The sequence below is a fragment of the Myxine glutinosa genome, chromosome 11 (assembly GCF_964187855.1).
Source record: "Myxine glutinosa chromosome 11, kmMyxGlut1.1, whole genome shotgun sequence".
Lineage (NCBI taxonomy): Eukaryota > Metazoa > Chordata > Myxini > Myxiniformes > Myxinidae > Myxine > Myxine glutinosa.
Window position 1 is genome coordinate 66,478,661 of NC_136271.1, and position 23,257 is coordinate 66,501,917.

General features: G+C 43.2%; 1 protein-coding gene across 7 annotated transcripts in view; it reads right to left on the reverse strand.

Annotated features, from left to right (window-relative positions):
• NUMB (NUMB endocytic adaptor protein) overlaps positions 1-23,257 on the reverse strand; it is a 93,268-nt gene that overhangs the window by 12,100 nt on the left and 57,911 nt on the right. For all 7 annotated transcript variants that reach the window (XR_010986358.2, XM_078786734.1, XM_068130774.2 and 4 more), the window contains 3 exons: positions 13,869-14,009; positions 6,880-7,084; positions 1,577-1,909 (listed from right to left, as the gene is read on the reverse strand). Coding sequence is in view for 6 of the 7 variants with exons in the window: in XM_078786734.1 (XP_078642860.1) it covers positions 1,577-1,909; positions 6,880-7,084; positions 13,869-14,009 (679 nt within the window). In the remaining variant the exon portion in view is untranslated. The remainder of the gene's footprint in view (positions 1-1,576; positions 1,910-6,879; positions 7,085-13,868; positions 14,010-23,257) is intronic.

The following is a 23,257-nucleotide window of genomic DNA, read 5'->3' on the forward strand; positions in this document are numbered from 1 at the left end:
CTACAAAAAAAATTCTGCTGCATTGAAGGTTCCCAAGAGCACAGTGGCCTCCATAATTCTTAAATGGAAGAAGATTGGAACAACCAGGACTCTTCGTAGAGCTGGCCGCTCGGCCAAACTGAGCCATCGGGGGAGAAGGGCCTTGGTAAGAGAGGTGACCAAGAACCCGATGGTCACTCTGGCTGAGCTCCAGAGATCTTGTGTGGAGATGGGAGAAACTTCCAGAAGGACAACCATCACTGCAACACTCCACCGATCTGGGCTTTATAGCAGAGTGGTCAGACGGACAGTTCCAAACAGTTCAATCCAAACAGTTCAATCTTGGTTTCATCAGACCAGAGAATCTTGTTTCTCACAGTCTGAGAGTCCTTTAGGTGCTTTTTTGCAAACTCCAAGTGGGCTTTCATGTGTCTTTCACTGAGGAGAGTCTTCCATCTTCCCTTCCCTTCCCTCCTTTCTTCCCGCATCCATTGTTTCTTCAAGTCTCGGCACCAGACTCAGTGGTTTAATGGTTACAATGTCTGCTCTAAGACTGGGAGGTCGGTGGTTAAAACCCCGGCCAAGTCATACCAAAGACTCTCCAAATGGTACATGCTGCTTCCTTGTTTGACGTTCAGCATTTAAAAGGGTGAGAACATGAAAATTCTTCCTTAGGAAATGCCCGGTTGAGGGCGGTGAGAAAAGCGACGCCATTGTTGTTGTGTTGTCGCTGGTAACCAGAGTATCCCAGGAAGTGCCAGCACTTCCCACAAGCTCAGTGGCTGTGTTGGTCTCATCTAACAGTCTTGTGTTGTGTCATGTATGTTTGTCTGTGTGTCCGTGTGTGTGTGTGTGTGTGTGTGTGTGTGTGTGTGTGGCAGCTCCACTACAAGCCTTAAATCATGTATATAAAAAAAGTCTCCCTCTATTATGTCCTTCATCCCTGCTGTTGGTGTGCTGCCCTCTCTTTCTACTGTTCCTTCCGGATCCATTCCGTACTCCAGCTCCTCCATGAGCCGAGACTTTGTATACAAAAAATAAGAAGTATAAAAGAAAATGTACACTCCTCAAAACATACCTGTTTGTCTACTGTACTTTGCTGTGACTCTGTTTACTCATCGTACACAACATAAAAATTATCTTATTTTCAATTACCAGTCACTTGGGGAATGTTTTTACTGCTGTATAAAGGCTTGCCTGGGCTGGTAGAAAGGCCTAGAGGTATGCACAATTGCCTATGAGCTGCCTCGCCTGTGTTCGAATCCCAACCCCAGCTATAAACTGTCATCCGGTGTTTCACAGGCAGGGTGATTCATCAATGTGCGTATCGTCCCTCGGGATAGACGTTAAACAGGCATCACATCTGCTGCCATTAGTTGGTGGATGTTAAACATCCCACGGTGTCCTTTGTGAAGAGCTGGTGAGTTATCACCGGCACCCTAAACAACTTCCAAATTCCTGCCTGGACTCTGTATTTATTTTAATTATAGTTATTTGCCACCTGGAATTAAATAAGCATGACAACGCAAAATCAGATAATCCAACGCCATAATGATGATGAGGAAGAAGGAGCAGTGTAGGGAATTGCACAACGCACCTTTATTTAGGAGATGGAAGTCTGTTCGGCGCTGCAGCGTTGACGGGAGTTCATTGAGACGGACCGACAGGTTGCGCTTGAAGGGAGAGCTTTTCTGCAGCAGCGCCGGAAAGCCTCGGAATGAGCCTTGGCGTACCAGCTCATCAATGGGTGCGTGACGGCGGGGAATGGCGTGCCCTGGCAAGCCCGCATTGTCAACTGTTGAAGCGGCAGGATCGTCCCCTTGCTGGCGCTGCTGTGGTTCATCCTCCATTTGGTGCTGCTCTACCACATTCTCTTTCCCTAAGGGCAGGTTGCTCCCCCGTGCTGCTGGCATCGCATTGGTCAAACCCGCTGCAGAAAACGGAGGGGGGCAGAACAAACCACAGGGTCACAATAATCAATTGTACGTTTCCATTACGATGAAATCTGTAAGAACAAAGGTAATTCAGCAAATTAAGGTGTGCCACCCTATTTGGTGTCAAATTGCAAGCCAATTTTACCGAAAACAACGATACTTTCAATGGAATATGTTAGTTTAAGAAAGTAACTTTGCAATCAAGCTTCATTAAAGGTGCATTTACTCCACAATGACTATAGGTGGGATAGAAATAAAAAATGGGTGGGATAGAAAAAAAGTTCGGTCTATATGGCAACAGAGGCAGGTTTTGATTAGGTACAGTCATGTGAAAACGTAAGTACACCCCATGTAAAGTTTTGACTTTTTCAACATATTTCAACATACAGCTATTTGATTTTCATTTCAACAATATTGATAGATAAAGGTGATATAATATAACAAATATCATGAAACATTTACATTTTGTAGTCCATTGTATAATTTAAATAAACATAAATGCAAATTTCGCATGTGGAAAAAGTAAGTACACCCCTACATTTATCACTACTTCAAATACCTAAAATTAGAATCAGGTGCACCAGCTCAGGTGCAAATGATTACAACATCGTTAGAGAGGATCTTGGAGGAACCTGTCTTATTTAAACCTCACACATTTAGTTTGGTTTGCTCTTTGTTGTTGAAGTGTGCGGTGTCACCATGCCCAGATCAAAATAACTATCTGAGGCCTTCAGAAAGAAGGTTATAGATGCCTACGAGTCTGGGAAGGGATTTAAAAAGATCTCCAAACAATTTGAAATCAATCAATCGACTGTCCGGAAGATCATCTACAAGTGGAGAAGATTCCAAACAACTGCCAACTTGTTCAGGCCAGGCTGCCCCAGCAGGTTCAGCCCGAGAGCAGACTGCAAGATGTTGAAAGAAGTCTCTAAGAACCCCAGAATGTCATGACGGGACCTACAGGTAGCTCTTGCCATTGTTGATGTCAAAGTGCACGAGTCTACCATTAGAAAGAGGCTGCACAAATTTGATCTACATGGGAGGTGTGCCAGGAGGAAACCTTTGCTGTCCAGAAAGAACATCAGGGCAAGACGAAAGTTTGCCAATGAACACCTAGGCAAAGACCAGCACTTCTGGAACAATGTGCTCTGGACAGATGAGTCAAAGGTCGAGCTATTTGGCCACAGTACCAGAAGACATGTTTGGCGAAAACCAAAGACAGCATTTGACCACAACAACCTGATACTAATTGTAAAGCATGGTGGTGGAAATATTATGGTTTGGGGCAGCTTTGCTGCATCAGGGCCTGGGCAGCTCACCATCATATAATCCACTATGAATTCTTCATTGTACCAGAGGGTGCTTGAGGATAATGTGAGGCCATCTGTCGGTTGAAGCTCAACCGAGGGTGGACCTTGCAACATGACAACATGACAACATGACCCTAAACATACCAGTAAATCCACCAAGGAATGGCTGAAAAGAAAGAAATGGAGGGTTCTGGAATGGCCAAGCCAAAGCCCGGATCTAAATCCCATCGAGATGTTGTGGGGGGATTTGAAACGAGCTGTGTATGCAAGAAATCCCTCAAACATCGCACAGCTGAAAGAATTCTGCATGGAGGAGTGGGCAAAAATTTCTCCCAGTCGATGTCAGAGACGGGTAGACAGTTATAAGAAACGCCTACTCGTGGTTGTTTCTGCCAAAGGGGGCAATACCACCTATTAGAGCCAAGGGTGTACTTACGTTTTCCACATGCGAAATTTGCATTTATGTTTATTTAAATTATACAATGGACTACAAAATGTAAATATTTCATGATATTTGTTATATTATATCACCTTTATCTGTCAATATTGTTGAAATGAAGATCAAATAGCTGTATGTTGAAATATGTTGAAAAAGTCAAAACTTTACATGGGGTGTACTTACTTTTTCACGTGACTGTATATGTGCTGGTTGCCAAGAAAGCAAGCACGTTAAGTCGTAGTGAATCGAAACAGCGTCGATCAATCCTTCATTTCCATTTTTTCTCATGCCATTCAAATGGAGCTTTTTCAAAATGAAAGCATTTCATCTCACCTCTGGCCTACGCTGGGCATTGACCATGGTAACGTTAAAAAAGAAAACTTGCAGGTGCAATAAACGCACGCCTAGTAACTTTTAAATATTCTTATCTGTCCAACACCACCTGAATCTTGTGCAAAATCCTGAACAAATCGAAACGAGGCTTTAGTCGCCGACAGTAAAGGAAAAAAAACCAAGAGCCGATGCCCTGGAATCCTCATGTTCCTGGAAGGACGGTAATAGTCACTAAACTGATGAAATTGTGTCGGTGCTAAGTCGAACCGATAAAAAAAATAATCTGGTGGAGTCTTCACAACATACCAAAGGCATCTCCAAACTTTCTTCCTGTCCCACAGCTCGACTATTATAACGTTTACAAATCAGTGACGTCACATCCTGCAACTGCAGCATTTGGTCATTGCATGTTTGACTCCCTGTATCAGGAGTATGAAGCTAGTAAGTAAATAAATAAAACTCAAAATTTCAATACCTACTTCAATAATATGGTGATTACGAACTGGCCAACTCATTGGGTACTTCTGGATTTGTTATACGTCCTTAAAAATCATTATTTTATTTTATTTGAATTATAGATTTTAACATTGCGTGGCCGAAGGTGTTCTATGAACGCCCTGGTTTTGTTGTATATTTGTGCTCTCAAAAGTAAGATAGGAAAGTACACAACACTAAAGTAAACAATGAGATGAGATTTACTTCCAGAAACGAACACGACAAATCATTCCCCCATTTCAACATAAAGATTGCCATTCATTACATCCGCCACCGAAGGTGAATGGAGGTTATGTTTTCACCTTTGTCTTCCTGTTTGTCCGTTTGTCTGTCTGTCCGTTTTTGACCAAAATATCTCAAAAAGTTGTGGACGGATGATTTTGATTAAATGCGATTCTGTATTGTGATTTTCTGGTCTACTCTGGGATACAAAAGGTAAACTGTTTACCTAGCGGAGGTATGCTCTCGACTGAGTGCCGTTCTAGTTTGAAACTGCTGTTATGACCTTAACACCCCACAACCTTGGAAGTGTTATCTGAACCGCGCTACATTTGAAATGTTATCGTGGTAACTTGTATCCACTCTCTACACAATAATACCCAATGCCGTTATATTTAGAGAGAAGAAAAAATGCTAACAAAGAGGTTTGGACGTGCACTTTGTGAAGGACGAATATCATCTCATAACAAAGGGCCCAGGAGTAAAACGTAAACCTTTCCACCACACCCACGATATCATTGGCAAACAGATTACACCTCCGGCCTACACTGGGCTGTCCAGTTTTAAACTTCTCCGAGTTCATCTAAACACCTGATGTGCATGCAGATACCTTTTTGGGTAACATTTAACCTCTATTTTTAAATGTGAGATAATTCCTCCATCCAGGTAACGAATGCAATATTAAAACACTGGGAAAGGCAATCAAGGTGTGCTTTATAAGATATTCCACCTGCTGAGAGACCAAAGCAAATGTTTCAGTCAAAAGAAAACACAATTTATTCTCCAATGCAGTTGGTGGCATCAAAGCTATTTCCCAAAGCAATTGAGGTTTTGAAAACCATTTTGAGCAGCACACACACACACACACACACACACACACACACACACACACACACACACACACACACACACACACCTCGTTTTTACATTTCTGTTCCTCACAATTCTATCTCTCTCTTTTATTCACAGACACACACACACACACACACACACACACATCTCGTTTTTTTCATTTCTGTTCCTCATAATTCTATCCCTCTCTTTCATTCACAGACACACACACACACACAAACACACACACACACACACACACACACACACACACACACACACACACACAATTAATTGTGCAGTATTGGTTGTTCCTAAACTTAAATATAAATAATTTAAAGGATTGTTGTAAATGATGTTAATTTCACAACATCCCATATTCAACTTTATTTAAATTGAAAATCTCAAAACATAGTTTCTCCACCTAAAGCAAGAACCTTAACCTGTAAGCAACTGACTAGTTTCCCGACTGCACGAATGGGCACCGTTCTTCCTCGAGGTTTCGATCCTTTCAGCCCAGGACCTCTCCAAACGGCGGATCCACAACCTCGATCATGGATCCACATCAATAGATGATGCATCAGTAGATCCACAACCTCTATCATGGATCAACATCAATAGATGATGCATCAGTAGATCTACAACCTCTATCATGGATCCACATCAATAGATGATGCATCAGTAGATCCACAACCTCTATCATGGATCCACATCAATAGATGGTACATCAGTAGATCCACAACCTCGACCATGGATCCACATCAATAGATGGTACATCAGTAGGTCCACAGCCTCAGTTGCGTCCAGGCAGTCAGTGAACTCATCAATGCAACATCACTTATTCCAACTTTACTCATAATAGGATTTAATGTATTATCATATATTTATACACACACACACACACACACACACACACACACACACACACACACACACACACACACACACACACACACACACACACACACACACACACACACACACACACACACACACACACACACACACACACACACACACACACACACACACACACACACACACACACACACACACACACACACACACACCCTTGCAATGTGAGAGTAACTACCAGATCAAAATCCTTGAAGTTACACATGAACCTAATTATATTGTTGTTGTTTTTAGCATAAACTGCTGGTTGTAAGAAATTGTACGTTCCATCAAATTATTATGGCAGCAAATAGTCCCAAAAACAAAACCATGTGACCAAGGCCAAACGTCATCAGTGGCAGTGTGACAATGGATCGGTGGTTAATCGCATGCAGGTGCAAAAGACAGAATATAAGGGTGAGCCATCACAGCGAGAGCAAGGCACCTCGCTTCTGTTCTTCAAGCTGCCGCAGGGTTTCCTCGCGCTGAGCTTGATCGGTGGCCGAGAGGACACGGAAGGAACCGTCTCGCACGAAGCTCGTGCGTCCGTTGTCGAACGTCGCCGTTACGCCGCATTCCTTCTCGCGCTTCTGCTTGCGTTCGAGACACGCGGCAAAGGCGCAGCCGACAGCATGGCTCAACCGCTCCCCCTGGAAGGCGTCAGGACGATGGAATATTAACATTCATGTCCGTGTGCCAACATCATCGTGCGGGATTTTCATCCCGATCTCAGCGACAGGTCTAATGCTCATATTAGTCCTTGAGCCAACCGGCCATATTTTGAAGTGAATGCTCCGGCGGGGGGAGTAATTCTCATTATGATTTTCCATTAGACCAATGTCTCAAGTGTCAGAAAAGGTGTGATGGACATCTGAGAACGGTAGCTTAGTGCCCGGATGGACGCCATCTTTGAAACCACCCAGCTCGAAAATGCCCATTTTGTGGGGTACATTGTTGCACGTGTATCTGGACTTCTATACTAGCTATCGATGTGCGGTTGACGACTAAATATACGTCCGATGTGTACCGTCTAAATAAAAAATAATATGAAGCATTTTGTTTTAGATTAATTATTATAAAAATCAATTATCGAAAAAAAATCATATATTTTTCAATATTTTATTATTAGACTTGTACTTTTTTTAGTGAAACAACACTGGTATGATTTTCCAAATTATGCATTGTGCTACACCGTTTATCTGTCTATAAAAATAACTCAAAAACTAAAACATATCATCCACCACGAGTGTACACAAAAAATATATGAAAAGGCATGCACTTTCCACAAACCGAAACTATGTCAGTTGGAATTTCCCGCCGATTATAATCAACCCACAGAACCCAGTGCCGAAAGTGACGTCAGTCTATTCTATATCTATATTCTATATTCTATATCTCAGTCTGAGATTTGTTGCGGTGACCTGATTAATTTCTGAGGGGGGGGGGGGGGTGGGTGGCTTAAGAACTAAAAGTGAACATGTTAGATGGCGCCACATACAACTCTATTATAGAGTTGTATTGTGGCGCCATCTAACATGTTCACTGACTTGGATGAGTATGTCTATGTAAGCTGGCGAGCTTTTCGGATATCGGAGTAATCTAACGTCAGTCTTTTTGTTCTTTCAGCTGAGATGGCCGGTGTCGAGGCGAAACGGGCGAAGATTGAACCTGAGTCCGGAACGTGCATCCTGTGCAGCAAGAAGTCGCCACTCTCTGAACTAAGCAAGGCAGCGGGCAACAGTTCTTGGAAGACATTGTGTGACGCAGCCGCAGTTAGAAACTTTTATCCAATTCTAAAGCTAGTCCAAGAAGGCGCAGTTGAACTTCCTAATATTCCAATATTATACCATAGGGCTTGTAGATCAGACTTCACTCACAAAAACCACCTAGCTACTTTGACCAATGCAGCTAGAAGTTCTTCAGTTGATACTGGCGATGCGGTGCGACGGCGATCATCACGGGAAGAGACAGGATCAACTTCAACGGTCTACGATGATAAATGCATTTTTTGCCAGCGTGCTTCAAAATTCATAAAAGGCAGTCGTACCCGTGAAACAGTTGTCTTGGCTGTTGAACTTCGAGCAGATAAGACAATAAGAGATGCTGCGACAGCTCGCAATGATGAGAGAGTTTTGGCATTGACTACACGAGATATGGTTGCAGCTGAGGCTCACTACCACTTCTCCTGCTATAGAAACTACACACGGCCCCAAAAACCTCAAGTAGAAACTGACATTGAAGATAATATCGAGAAAAAAGAAATGATACGATGTATATTCAATTTCATTCGCACTGACTTGTTCTTGAACCCGAGGATTGTTCCAATAGTTGATGTTGCAACAGATATCCTGTCTTCAGATACATTTTCAGTTGATGTTCGTGACTCCATCAAGAAGAATCTGCAGCGCACATTACAAAGAGAGTTTGGAGAATCGTTCATCTTCTTCAATGTGAAACACCGTGTATACTTGATGCCCGATAATCTGACAAAGCGAGAGATTGCTGCAGAGTGCGTAAACCTGAAAGCAGAAGTGAAAGCATTTGAACGAACGGACGGTGAAAGTAACATTGTGCGTGCAGCTACTTCACTGCGACACCAGATCAAAGATGCTCATTACAATGAACGTTGGCCGCCTCAGCCAGCAGAACTCACTTCAGATTACGTGAAGATACCAGATTCTCTTCGTGTATTTCTGCATACTTTGATTTGCGGGAGTGGGGGTAGCTCTGCGCGTGCCGACACACTGGTATGGTCGATGGCTCAATATATCATCAATGCTGTACACCGGGGTACCATCAGAACATCGAAGCATGTCCTACTTCCGTGGGTCATGAAAACGCTCACCGGTAATACAGAGGTCATCAGAATATTGAATCGACTCGGGCACGGATGTTCGTACACAGTTCTGGAAGAAATCGAGACAGCGCTATGCATAGACAAATTAGCAAGTGTGGAGAAAGATACAGTACCACTTCCGTCACATGTGCACCCTTCGGTCCCGACTGTATTAGCATTCGATAACATCGACAGGCTAGAGGAATCGCTGAGTGGTGGCGGAACATCGCATCGCGTCAACGGTATCATCGTCCAACCGAAGTCGCAGACGTGTTTGCCGCCCCAACCTCCATCGGCAGTATCCAAAGCAGATAAGAAGCGATCTATCCCGTCATCCAGCGATTTAGTTCCAATATACAGCGGTGGGAAACGAGAGGGCCCACCTGCAATCAAGCCTGCAGATCTTTCTGACACTCTTGCAGGCGCAACATCCCTTGCGCAGCGCCGAAATCACGTATGGATTATGACTCGCATGCTGGAACCATGCGACCAGACAATCAGTTCGTGGACTGGTTTCAACATCATGACTAGAGATCGTGTTCAGGTGACGGAAGATGTAGTTGGCTACCTGCCGACTATAAACGCGCCTGCCACAGATATGGCAACAGTGCAAGAAATCCTCAGAGAAGCTCTGAACATCATGTCATCACTTCAGCTTGAGCGTATACCGGTGGTGCTAGACCAGGCACTATTTGCTAAGGCGACCGAAATAGCATGGAAAGATGTCGATCAATATGGCTCTCATACAAAAGATGCATGGCGAGAACGACACGTTCGAAGAACTATCTGACCGCATCCTTGCTGCAGCGCTTCACGCTGGTCAAGGCAGTGAGCGCATCGATGTTGTCTTTGACACATACACAGAAGAATCCATCAAAGCAGCTGAGCGTGTGAACCGCGGTTCAAATGAAGGCATCAGTTTCAGCGAGATCAGACCCGCACACAAAATCATGAACTGGCGGCGTCTCCTTGCTTGCAGCCAGACAAAGGAGAAACTGGTTGTGTTTCTGGCGGAGTCGTGGAAACATGAAACAAATCGCGAAAAGCTAGGCAACAGAACACTGTATGTCACCTGTGGTGAAAAATGTCTGGTACTGACCCGCGATAGGTGGAAGTTGGTGCAAGCACTCGAATGTAGCCACGAGGAAGCAGACACGCGTATGTTTCTCCACGCAAAGCACGCCGCTACCCACTACAAGACGATCATCTTAGTGGCAGATGACACCGACGTTCTGATCATCAGTCTTCATCTCAGCAGAACCATCGATAGTCAGCTCTTCATCAGACGAGGAACAAAGGTTCGAGTCAGAATGATCGACGTTGGAAAGTTGGCTGCGGTATTGGGGTCTGGAGTTTGCAGTGCATTGCCAGGGCTTCATGCATGGAGCGGGTGTGACACTGTGAGTGCTCTGGCTAGCCAAGGAAAGATAAAGGCTTTGAAGCTTGTGCAAGCGAATGAGCTGTATCTTCAAGCATTCACAGATCTGGGATCTTCGTGGAATGTACCAACAGACGTCTTCAATAGCATTCAGGCCTTCACGTGTCAGCTGTATGCCAAGAACACGAAGATCGTCGGTGTTAATTCGCTCCGTTATCACATGTTCTGTGCAAAGAAGGGCCAGATCGAATCTGGACAATTGCCGCCTTGTGAAGACTCCTTGATGCAGCATACGCTTAGGGCCAACTATCAGGCGGCTATCTGGCGACGCAGCCTTGAAAACCTACCAGACGTCCCAACACCATCAGCAGGACATGGTTGGGAACTCGATGATGGCGGTTCGCTCACAATCCGATGGATGGCGGGTCTACCAGCTCCAGATGTCGTCTTGAATCTCATCTCATGCACATGCAGAAGGACGTGTCGACCGTCAGATTGCTCCTGCATACTGAATGGGTTGAAGTGCACTGTTGTGTGTAAGCTGCAGGGATGCTCCAACATGGTGCAGGATGATGCTATCGTGGCTCAGGATGCCAATGACTCTGATGGCGACTCTGATGATTAACTTTGTGTGCACTGTATATTGTATAGCATATGTTGTTCTCTATTATAATGCAGGCCAAATTGCCTGAAAATCTTTATAGACAGATAAACGGTTTAGCAAAATGTATAATTTGGAAGATCATACCGGTGTTATTTGACTAAAACATGACATGTTCAATGATACCTCCGCTTGCTTATTAGGAATATACATCGTATGGTGTTAAAATCAGCTCCATACGTCTTTCCAAACTCTAGTAATGAATAATTAATATAATTGGCGGCCATTTTGAAATCCAAGATGGCCACCAAAGTGCAGATTTCCTATGTAACAATTTCCGCCTGCTTATTAGATATCGTATGGTGTTAAAATCCTCTCCGTACGACATTCCTAACTTGCGTTATCGTCAGAATAGATAATGCCAGCGGCGGCCTAAGTCATTTTATGCCTCTTTACATTTATTTGTTGTAAACTCGTGGTGGATGATATGTTTTAGTTTTTGAGTTATTTTTATAGACAGATAAACGGTGTAGCACAATGCATAATTTGGAAAATCATACCAGTGTTGTTTCACTAAAAAAAGTACAAGTCTAATAATAAAATATTGAAAAATATATGATTTTTTTTCGATAATTGATTTTTATAATAATTAATCTAAAACAAAATGCTTCATATTATTTTTTATTTAGACGGTACACATCGGACGTATATTTAGTCGTCAACCGCACATCGATAGCTAGTATAGAAGTCCAGATACACGTGCAACAATGTACCCCACCAAATGGGCATTTTCGAGCTGGGTGGTTTCAAAGATGGCGTCCATCCGGGCACTAAGCTACCGTTCTCAGATGTCCATCACACCTTTTCTGACACTTGAGACATTGGTCTAATGGAAAATCATAATGAGAATTACTCCCCCCGCCGGAGCATTACTTTTGGTCTGGCTCAAGGACTATATCAGGCAGGCAAATGCAATAGGAAGGAATTTCCAAACAAATAATGGATGTATTATTGTCAAACGTTCTGTGCAGTCAATTACAATAACAACAACAACAAGAAGAAGTATCAAAACCATTCTTTACTCGTATATATTAAAATTAAATAACAGTGCTGAACTGCGTTGCAGTTTGTCTTGGATGAAGACCACTCACGTGATCGAACTTCAGACCTAAGCAACTTGGCAACTTGACTAGTCGTGGTAGCTCCATCTTTTAATACGGATCTTCAACAACAAGCAATCCTTTGTGACATTTTGTCAAATTGCATTTAAAATGTTATACCTGTATTGAAACATCAATAGAGTAATTAAAACACCTTATCTAACATAAAGGCCTTTCAATAGTCTGTGTCTAATGTCCTCCCCTCCCTTTACCCTCTTCCTCTCAACTACCTGTCCTCCCCCATTACTCTTCACCACCTTCTCCTTTGTCAATCCCCTACCTCTCCACTTCTCTGAACGACTTTTTTATTTTAGAAAATATAAAGTTTTAAAAAACATATTGTCAACTTTCAATTGTACATAGGTTATGCTAATGTTTGTAAAATTTGAAACTAATGCAAACATAGTGATTAAAAATGATCAACATATTAAAGTGTCTCTCATCATTGCATTATCCCTCCTCAAAAACCCACAAAAAGTCTTATTAGTAACATGCTCATTACAACATGCAAGTGCTTGGCTTGACGTTTCACGTAATGATGCAGGTGCATATAAAAGAGCTGCCGAACGAAAGTAAAGGGTATGAAAGAGAAATTATTTCGCCAACTCCTGATGGAAATTCAAACATGGAAGACGAGATGAAAAGGACCAACTACGCGTGATATTCGAGAAGTTTAAATTGACGCATCAAATTATCTTTTCCAAAAGAGAAGAAAGATCACGTAGGAGGAATGGAGTTGGATACCTGGGAAACAGGAACAGATTTGTTCAACTCTGTGATAAGAAATCGAGAGAGAATTTAGAAGCTGATTTTTGGAGACGGAAAAACAGAGGAACAAAAGAGTGAAAAAGGAACGGAAAGGATTTGGGAATGGTAACGTAGAGGATTAAAAGAGAGGAAGGAGAAGAAGGATGGGCAGAGAGTTGCGTCAAAAACACCATCATGTCGCACAAGATATTTGTAGGATGGCTCCTTGGACCACAAGGCCAGATCCCATAATAAGGTGAAATGGAGGCAGTCAATAAATTTCATGACCTGAGAGGATTCACGATCCGATGTCAGCATTCTGTGAGGCTTCAAAAGAGGACATGGCTAAGATTCCATGATAAAGCTTACAGATGCTTTGTACGGAATTTGAAATGGCGATAAGGAGAGATGGAAATAGAGAGCGAGAGAGAAAGTGAGAGAAATTTCTTTTGACAAGCTCAGTGAAGATTGGTGTTGCATCTCCCAAGTCAGGTGGGATTTGAAATCAAAGAAGGCAAATTAGACGAAGAATGAAGCCAATGTTTTCTGGCAAGTCATTAAGTCAGAGAATGTCCGGAGAAGAAAACCGAGGTAAAGGTAATTTTTGAGAAGTGAAAGTGCATGCATGGTGCATGTTGTGGAATTCAAAGGCATAACATTCCACTTATTCCACCTGACCAAATTATTTGCATTGCCGTGAAGAGGGCCTTACCGAATCTTTAATGGACATGAATGAATGGCAGAGCCAGCGGCGTGTGGTTCCATCCCGGCAGATGTAAGAGAAGGCTCGATCGTAATTCCGGTCCGGTGCGCAAAACGATACCTTTTCAATCGTCTGGTCTAAAATGAGGTCCTGCCGATTGCAAACAAGAAGGATTGATCAAGCAGCTTCGAAGGAGATCCGAGGAAGTCATCAAGGGCAAAGAGAAACAAAATGATTAATAAATTAATATATGAAGATGAAAACTGCTTAATTACCAGAAGCCGATTTATTTTTAGCACTACTCAAATTTTTTTTACCATTGTAAGACAATTTGTTCTTGCATGATTACGAGACACGTCGGCCCCAAGACAATCCGCACAAATCAAATCCCATGTTTTCCTAAAGACTTCTCTCCCACTTTGCCTCTCCATCCATTCCATTACCATAGTACGACGTTTCATCGGAAATAAACTATTGGAGGAGGAAGGTGGAGGAGCTTGTGATGCACATCATTTAAAATGCCAACAAAGAGAATGGTAAAGCAACAGCGGCCACGGAAGAGCTGAAATCCAGAAACAAAGCACGTCCAGCAGGCCAGACGGACAGAATAGGGGAGGAGTGTTTGAGGGAAGGGTGTTTGCTATTATTAGTGTGAGGATTTGGTGGCAGTTGTGGGATCAAGGTTGTTATGCAGCAAATAATCGTGGCATTTCTGATGATGGGTTAAACAAACTTTATTACACATGAGAAGTTGCCAAATTTTATACATCCATCACAAATGCTTTCTCGACATTGCTTTTCCCCCAAAATAGAACGCTTCCCAACCCAATTATTTTCTGCTCTGGGAGCAAACCTTTTTGTGGCTTAATAACTGGCATTCGGGTAAAGCATAGCACATTTTGCATATTCCACGGTCGTTTACATTCCATAAGCAACTTATCATTTGACAAGACAGAAGGAGGAGAAAAATAAAGACCTCCCCCCAGGCCACAGGGCAATGACACATAAGATAATTGCAAACAGCATGAAGATTAAATGAATGAAAACAATAAAACTACAAATCCATTTTGAACCATAAAATAACACCTGACAGCCCTGACAGATGATCCCCCATCTTGCCCATAACGATTTAAGGAATATAATTATTTTTTCTCGGATTCCAGTATAGAGTCTGCTTGTGGAGTCAAATATGATCAAAACTGCCGTACCCTTTCAGCAATAATTGGGGCTGGTGCATCTCGGAGCACCCCGTCCCTCGGATGGAGAGGTAAATCCGGCTTGTCGGTCTGCATTTTGGATGTGGATGTCAAAACAAGTCTTTGGCAAAAAATAAAAAGTTGCCTACTGTGTGCCAATACCCTGCCTAATAAATGCGATATCATATGTAACCAGTTATAAAAAGAAGGATGCGGATGCCAAGATAGATTGTGCTAATGGTGAGTACTGCACACAGCATAGAGGATTAATAAATTATTTGATAGACACTTATGGGGTGTGGATATGACACTATGACAGCCATAACAGGCCAAATGGTCACTTCCTGTATCTTCAGACTTTGGCAGTGTAAATGCCAACAATAACTTAAAACTAAAATATGATGCAATAATTAGTTGACATTTGAAGATTGCACAACTCCATCTTACAAATAAACAAGCTGAGTAACCCGATCAAGACATTTAGAATTTAGTAAACAATCAAGAAGATTGATGTTTAAAGCTGTATCAAAAATTAACCCAGGAGTGCACCACGGCAATGTTGTGCCAAATAGCCTCACTAAAAGTTTTTATTGTGACGTTGACCTTCCGCATGTGAAAATAATGTGGTACCACAAATTTTGGGGCAATTGGCCAGGGAAAAGGAAATTATATAAAAATAAAAGAAAAGGACACAATGACACACACAAACCTGTGCAAAAATATGGGTTATACCAATGATATTCATACTCGAGGACAAATACAGGGTGAGCCAGAAATATGGTTATTTTTCACACTCGTGTAAAGGTAATAAAAAGTTGTATTTCAAAACAAATTCTTCCAAGAAAGTGAAGTACATAACATGCCATTTATTTGTGGAAAAGAACATCTCGGAGATGCGCACCATTTCGTCTGATACATTCCTCCAATCTTGGATGCCAATTATTCATGACGTTCTGCAACATCGCCACGTCAATATCATTGATTTCACATCTGATGTTTTCCTTAAGTTCATGAAGAGTTTGTGGACGATTAAAATACACTTTGTCCTTTCGATATGACCACAAGAAATAATCACATGCAGTCAAATTGGGTGACCTTGCTGGCCATGGAATATCGCCGTTTCTGGAAATGACATGCTTTGGAAAGAGCGCCCTTACAGTAGTCATTGACACTGGCGGCGTGGGAGGTTGCATCATCTTGCTGAAACCACGTCATTGGGCTCACTTCTGCAAATCTGTTTAATTCTCTGGAGAGGAAGTTGGAAACCATATCGGTATATCGAGCTGCAGTAACAGTGACGGCATTTCCGTTATTGTTCTCAAAGAAGTAAGGCCCTATGATGTCGAACGACGAAAGTGCACACCACACTGTGACTTTGGGACTGTGTAATGGTTTTGTGTGCATTTCTTCTCTTGGGTTTTCGGCTGCCCAAAAACGAGTATTTTGCTTGTCGACATAGACACACAGATGAAAATGTGCTTCATCAGACATGAACAAATTGTTAGCAATGTTTTGGTTTTCATTTCCGTCCATAATTGAAAGCATTCCCTCACAAAAATTATTGCGGGCAATCTCATCATCTTGGCTCAATTCCTGGACAGTTTGAATTTTATAGGGATAAAAGTTTAAATCCTTATGCAATATGCGGCGTAGTGACGTGTGAGAAATTCTTAAGGATGATGCATGCTTTCGGCTGGAGCGATGCGGACTTCTCAAAACTGACTCCCTTACACGCTCTATGTTTTATGCCGTTCTTCCTGATTTGGGTGCTACCGGCGGTTTCTCTTTAAAGTTGAACCGGTACTCTCAAACTTCTGAACCCATAACTTGATAGCATGAACAGATGGCACATTTCCATGACGTTGGACATTGAAATGGAGTTTGAATTGACGTTGTGCAGCAGTTGCACTATCATTATTCTTGTAAAAAGCTTTGATGGCGAAATGGCGTTCTTCACCTGACCAGTTCCACATGGTCACTAAAGTGTTTTGCCTGCAAAAAAAACAACTAAATCAGTAAAAAAAAATTAAAAAATTAAAATGCATGTTATGTACTTCAATATCATGAATGAATTTATTTTGCAATACAATTTTTTATTTCCTTCACACGAATTTCAAAAATGACCATATTTCTGGCTCACACTGTATATGGTGAGGTGTGTTGAATTGCGTCTGGTGGAGAGGTGTGTGAATCACATGGCGTGTACATGGTGCTGAGGTATTTTGAATTACGTGGTGGTGAGGTCAAGTATTTAATATACGGTACATCTATCTGTGCAGTGTCTGTCCCATCCCGTCACAATACTGAACTACTCGCTCAAACTTTTGTGAAATCGTCCCGAACTTCCAGTCTGCACCTACCCCTCACGTGTGTATGTGCTAACGGGTTCCTTTTTGAACTTTTATAATTTCTTCAACTCAAATCTTCAACTTAAATTGCTTATAAAAATAGAATATCATGAATATTACAAATAGGTTTGTGCAAAATATACTCAACATCAAAATAAACTTATCAAATCTTTAGAAGGACACGCATTGAAATCCTCCATGCAAAAATGAAAAATATTTGAACACGGAGGTAAAGTTCAGCTATCTTTACTAAACACATGTCAATAAACAAGAGGTTGCCTCAATCACAAAAAAACAAAAAGCATGAACATCACAAGGGGTGGCGCAACAAAAGTCACAGCACTGCAACACAAAGGCATGCACCTGAATACAGTCAAAACAAAATGACACAGGAATGGACACAAAACTCCTAACAGTCAAGGACAGGATGACAGCAGTCCTCAATATCGTGTGTGTCCTCCCTGAGCTGTGATGCAGGCTGTACACCTCCGACGCATGCTCTGTACCAGACGTCTGATGCGGTCCTGGGGAAGTCTGTCCCACTCCTCCTGCAAGCCTTGAATGAGCATTTGCCGATTGACAGCCGTTGATCTCCTCGATGCAAGATGTCGACCAAGCTCATCCCATAAATGCTCAATGGGATTGAGGTCAGGGGAATAAGGCATCCAAGGCATCACTTCAACACCCTGTTCCTGGAGGAAGTTGGTGGTCAGGCGAGCAGCGTGCGGTTGAGTGTTGTCCTGCTGGAAAACTGCGATGTCAGGATGAGCCTGGAGAAATGGCAGCAGATGAGGTCTCAAAACTTCATTGACATAACGCTGACTAGTGAGATTGCCTTCGATGACGACCAGAGGTGTCCTGAAACGGGTGGAAATGCCAGCCCATACCATCACACTGGGCCCTCCCCAACGATTGATCTGGCGAATACAGCATGATGCATACCTTTCCCCACCCCTGCGCCATACCCGTTGACGCCCATTAGCAGCATGGAGGCAAAATCTGGACTCATCGCTGAACAAGACTGCACTCCACTGTTGCTGTGTCCAGCGGCGATGCTGCAGACACCATCTTAGTCTGTTCCGCCGATGCACTGCGTTCTACACTGGACCTCTGCAAGGACGTCTTACCACCAGGTCCCGACTTCTCAAGCACCTCCGCACAGTAGAGACACTGATGCGGCTGTTGTGGTGACCTTTTGTCACTGCAGCTGTTCGCGTCACATGGCGGAAACGATCACGAAGATGTTGCAGCACAATCCAGCGGTCTTAGTTTGGGGTGGTTACCCGTGGTCTTCCTCTCCACGGGCCATCATTCACAGTTCCAGTTTCACCGTAACACCTGGCCAGGTTGGAAATTGCAGGCTGTGAGGAACCAAGACGTTGGGCAATTGTTCGCTGGCTTACACCAGCCTCAAGCATCCCAATTGCCCTTAAACGTTGTTCAGATGTCAGGCATGGAATTTGAATTTTCTTGTTGTTTTCCCTGTCAGAAGCCTCCAGAGTGACTATAGACAGCAGTAAATGAATGTCCAACCATGAGAACTGAAGCATTTCATTAAGAGGGTCATTATTTAAAGGGAAGAAAGATCCCTATACAGAACCACTCAAGCATGCCATTGTTGATCAACCAGTTGATTGAAGTGAAGTTCCCGTTACATAATCAGCCATAACAATTGAAAAAACCGTGTTTGTAAAGCTGCACATTTCAAAAAATAAAAGTGATAAGTTTATTTTGATGTTCAGTTTAAATGTTTGTATTATGATTGATGTAAATCATGACAACACAGCAACTTAGGTACAGTCATTGTCCTAGGTTAAAACAAGTTTGTTCCTCTGTAGAGAACATTTGTAGAACGTTCCTCTGTAGAGAACAAACAACAAACAAAACTAAAAAGGGCAATCAGAGATGACAGACCCTCGCTAGGACGTATTTTTAGTGGTTTTTAGGGCTTTTGTGTTGAAACAAATATGGCGGCCGAACCACATGACCGATGACATCATCATTTTTTTTTTCTCCACCAATTTATCCCGAGATGACGCTCAATAAATTTCATCTTGATCGGATGAAGTTTTATACTTGTTATATTACGACATCATAATGGAGGCACCCATGACATCATCATTAACACATGTTATTCCCCATGGAGAGTTCTTTACAATGAGCCATGTCTCATTTATATGCAGCACTTTCAGAGATATAGAGGTGCAAAGTTTTTCAGTTTTTCCAAGATGGCGGCCGAACCACGTGACTGATCTTTTTTTTTTTCTCCACCAATTTATCCCTAGATGATGGCTCAATAAATTTCATCTTGACCGGATGAAGTTTTGCACTTGTCGAATTATGATGTCAAAGTGGAGACACCTATGACATCATCATTAACAAATGTTATTCTGCATGGAGAGTTCTTTACAATGAGCCATGTCTCAATTATGTCTCCACAGCGCTTTCAGAGATATAGAGGTGCAGAGTTTTTTGTTTTTTTCCAAGATGGCGCCCATATCAGGTGACCTATGACATCATAATTATCATTTAAAAATGTATACATGTTGTCATTATACATGTTACATATATATACATGTTGTCGCGTCCCTGCCGATTAAGATCAGCCGGGATGGATGGTTGAACCAGCTTACTCATAAGGCGACCTCCCGATTATGGCGGTTAATTTGCGCGTGCGAGATGGAAGAGATACGAGGTGTTTGACTAAACGAACACAAGGGTTTATTCCCGAAAACCAGAAACAATACACGACAAACAAAAATGCAGCAATAATGATTTGAAAGCAAAAATAAATGCGGAATGAAAATTTACAAAAATAATTCTGAGGTAAAATTTCTATTGTGAGGATCCTCCACTCCGACTCAACCACACACACAAGGAAAGGTAATAAAATTAAAATAAAATCCCCCCTTGGCCAGCACTTAGCTCTGGCCCAAAATGGGTCCTTTTGGGAGGTTGGCGGCCGTCGGAGCTCAAAGCCACCCAGGCGGGAGCTCAGCAAAAGATGGCGACGGCAACAAAGGAGTCCAGGGCCGTGAGGCGAGTGGTGAAGATGCAACCCTTTCTTTTTGGTTCCTCAAGGTTTTCTCTCCTCCTTTTCTTTGGGAAGGACAGCAAGGCCTTCAGCTCCCTGGTGAGCCCAGCAGTCTAAAGGTCCTTGCGATCGCCACACAAAAACGTTCTCCTCCGAGAGAAAACAAAATGGCCAGCTTCTTGTCCACCAATCGCAAGCTTCCTCTTCCTCGCTCCCATTATGTCATCGGGGCCACGTCACTCCGGGGGCGTGGCATGCCGGCCTTCTTTTTCCACGCCCATTACGGTCGCTCTGCCTCTACTGGGCGTGTCCTTTGCCGTAACATGTCCATGGGGAATGTACTCTCGCTGGCTCTCCCTTTGCTTGGCCGGCAGCTATTATAACTTAAGGAATGGCTACAGAGGGAAGTCACGCACAGGGGAAATTAACCTTAAACCGGAGTGCTAATTATTACGTCATCATCCCTCGTATGATGAACATTTAAACAACCTAAAGCTACATTTCCCCTACTTAGTACATCGAAATTCTCCTACACGTCACACGCTGTTATTGGTTGAGGGGATTGCATGGCTGGCCGAGTGAATGTAAAAAATCTTAAGGGAAAATCACAGGAGGCAATTACAACAACAACAACAACAACAACAACAACAACGTGCATTTTAAGGCCATTTTCCCTGCTAGAGCAGGGGTGAGCCTTGCGGTCCCCATGACAATCTTCTCCATTTTGCCCTATTTTCTGCATCTCTCCTTGTTAACCCCCTTGCCCGCATTTCTTCTTCCACCATCTTTAGCCAAGTCTTTCTCGGTCTTCCCCGTCCTCTACTTCCTTCTACATTCATTTCCATCACTCTTCTCAACCAGTCACTTTCATCCTTCCTCAACATATGACCAAACCATCTCAACCTGTTCCTCTTCACAGCATCAATATAAAAATAAAAATAAAAATAACCACCTTTAGAGGCCATTTTTCCCCGCAAAGCGGGGGTTGGCCTTTTTCGGGAACCATGGTTGTTGTTGTTTTTTGGTCCCCTTTTTGAAGCAATGTTTTACGGCCGGATGCCCTTCCTGACGCCAACCCTTTTTGCCGCCTTTAACGACAAACAGGGAATTACCAGTGAACTGGTACTCAATTAGCCGACCTTGGAAGGATGACAGGCTGAGTCAACCCCCCTGGCGTTAATTCAGCGATCGACCGGGATTCAAACCCAGGATCCTAGGATCCTAAGCCGGCACCCTAGCCGCTAGCCCAACACCAGGGTTTATGCTTCACATGATGCTAGAGTGAGATGCTTCACAGCATCAATCACAGGCTCTATTCCCATCATCTTTCGCAATTCATCATTAGTCTTCCTCTCTCTCAACGATACTCCGCACATCCACCGAACCATTCGCATTTCCACCCTTTCCAGCCTTCGTTGCTGCTCTGCGTTCATTACCCATGTCTCGCTCCCATAAATCATAACACTTCTCACACATGCAGCATACATCTTTCCCTTCAGGTTCAACGACACTCCCCTCCTCATCAGCACGCCACTCAGTTCCCGAAACTTCTTCCATGCACATCTCACTCTAGCAACCGTTGCCGAGTCTGATCCACCTTCTCCATTCAGCATGTCTCCGAGGTAGCAAAATGTTTTCACACCTTCCAGCTTCACGCCGTCTCCAATATCCAACTCAACATTTCCTCCATCTGCAGCTCCCTCTGTGCACACCTTACATTTGAATGTAGCTGCCACACTGGTTAATGACCCTCTCAAGAACTACATTTTTGATGAACCCACTCAGCGCACATTGTACATTGAATGGAGTTCACTCCGACATCCTTCCTGCACACAGCACATGGCCACTTCCCAGTTCTTTCCACCTCACCACATGCTTTACCACTTGCCATCACCTTCGTCTTTCCGATATTCACCTTCACACCTTTTGTCTCCATACATTCCTTCCACTTGTTAATCTTTTCCTTCAGTCCATCCATACTTTCCGCAATCAACACCAGATCATCTGCATACAACAACTTGCATGGAAAAACCCTCCTTTACGTTCTGAGCCAGCACCTCCATCACAGCTACAAATAGTAGTGGACTTAGTACCGACCCCTGATGCACTCCCGCCTTCACCTCAAACTCACCACTGTTCCCGTCCTTCGTCCTTCAGCTGTGCGCGCTCTTTTGTACATTGCCATCACTACTCTGATCAACCATTCCTCCACTCCTAACTTCCTCAATGCCCATGTCACTACTTCGCGTGGAACCCTATCGAATGCTTTCTCCAGATCAACAAACCCAAGAAACAACTTCTTCCTCTTCTCCATGTACTTCTCCTGCAACTGCCTCACAATAAAGAGCGCGTCTGTCGTTCCCGATTCCTGGCATAAATCCAAACTGCATTTCGTCGATCTTCACCTTCTTCCTTATCCTCCTCTTCAACACCCTTTCCAATACCTTCATTCCAAGCTCCAATAACTTTATCGCTCGGTACGAGCCACACTCCAGAGGGTCACCTTTCCCCTTGTATAGAGGGACGAGGGTACTCAGTTCCCAATCCACTGGATTGCGGCCTTCTTTCACCACCAGATTACAGATCTCTGTCATTCTCTTCACACCCCAACGTCCTGCTGCCTTCAACATATCTCCCACAACTCCCGTCGGCCCTCCCGCTTTTCTAGTCTTCATTGCTTTTATCGCTTCCTCAACTTCCTTCTCAGTTATCTTCTCTGCCGGTCCTAAAACTGGGTTTAGGACTGAACCGGCTTCTCTGCCGGTTCACGTTTTCCATCAGCTTCCTAACAACCTAACAACTTTCCTAACAACCCTAACA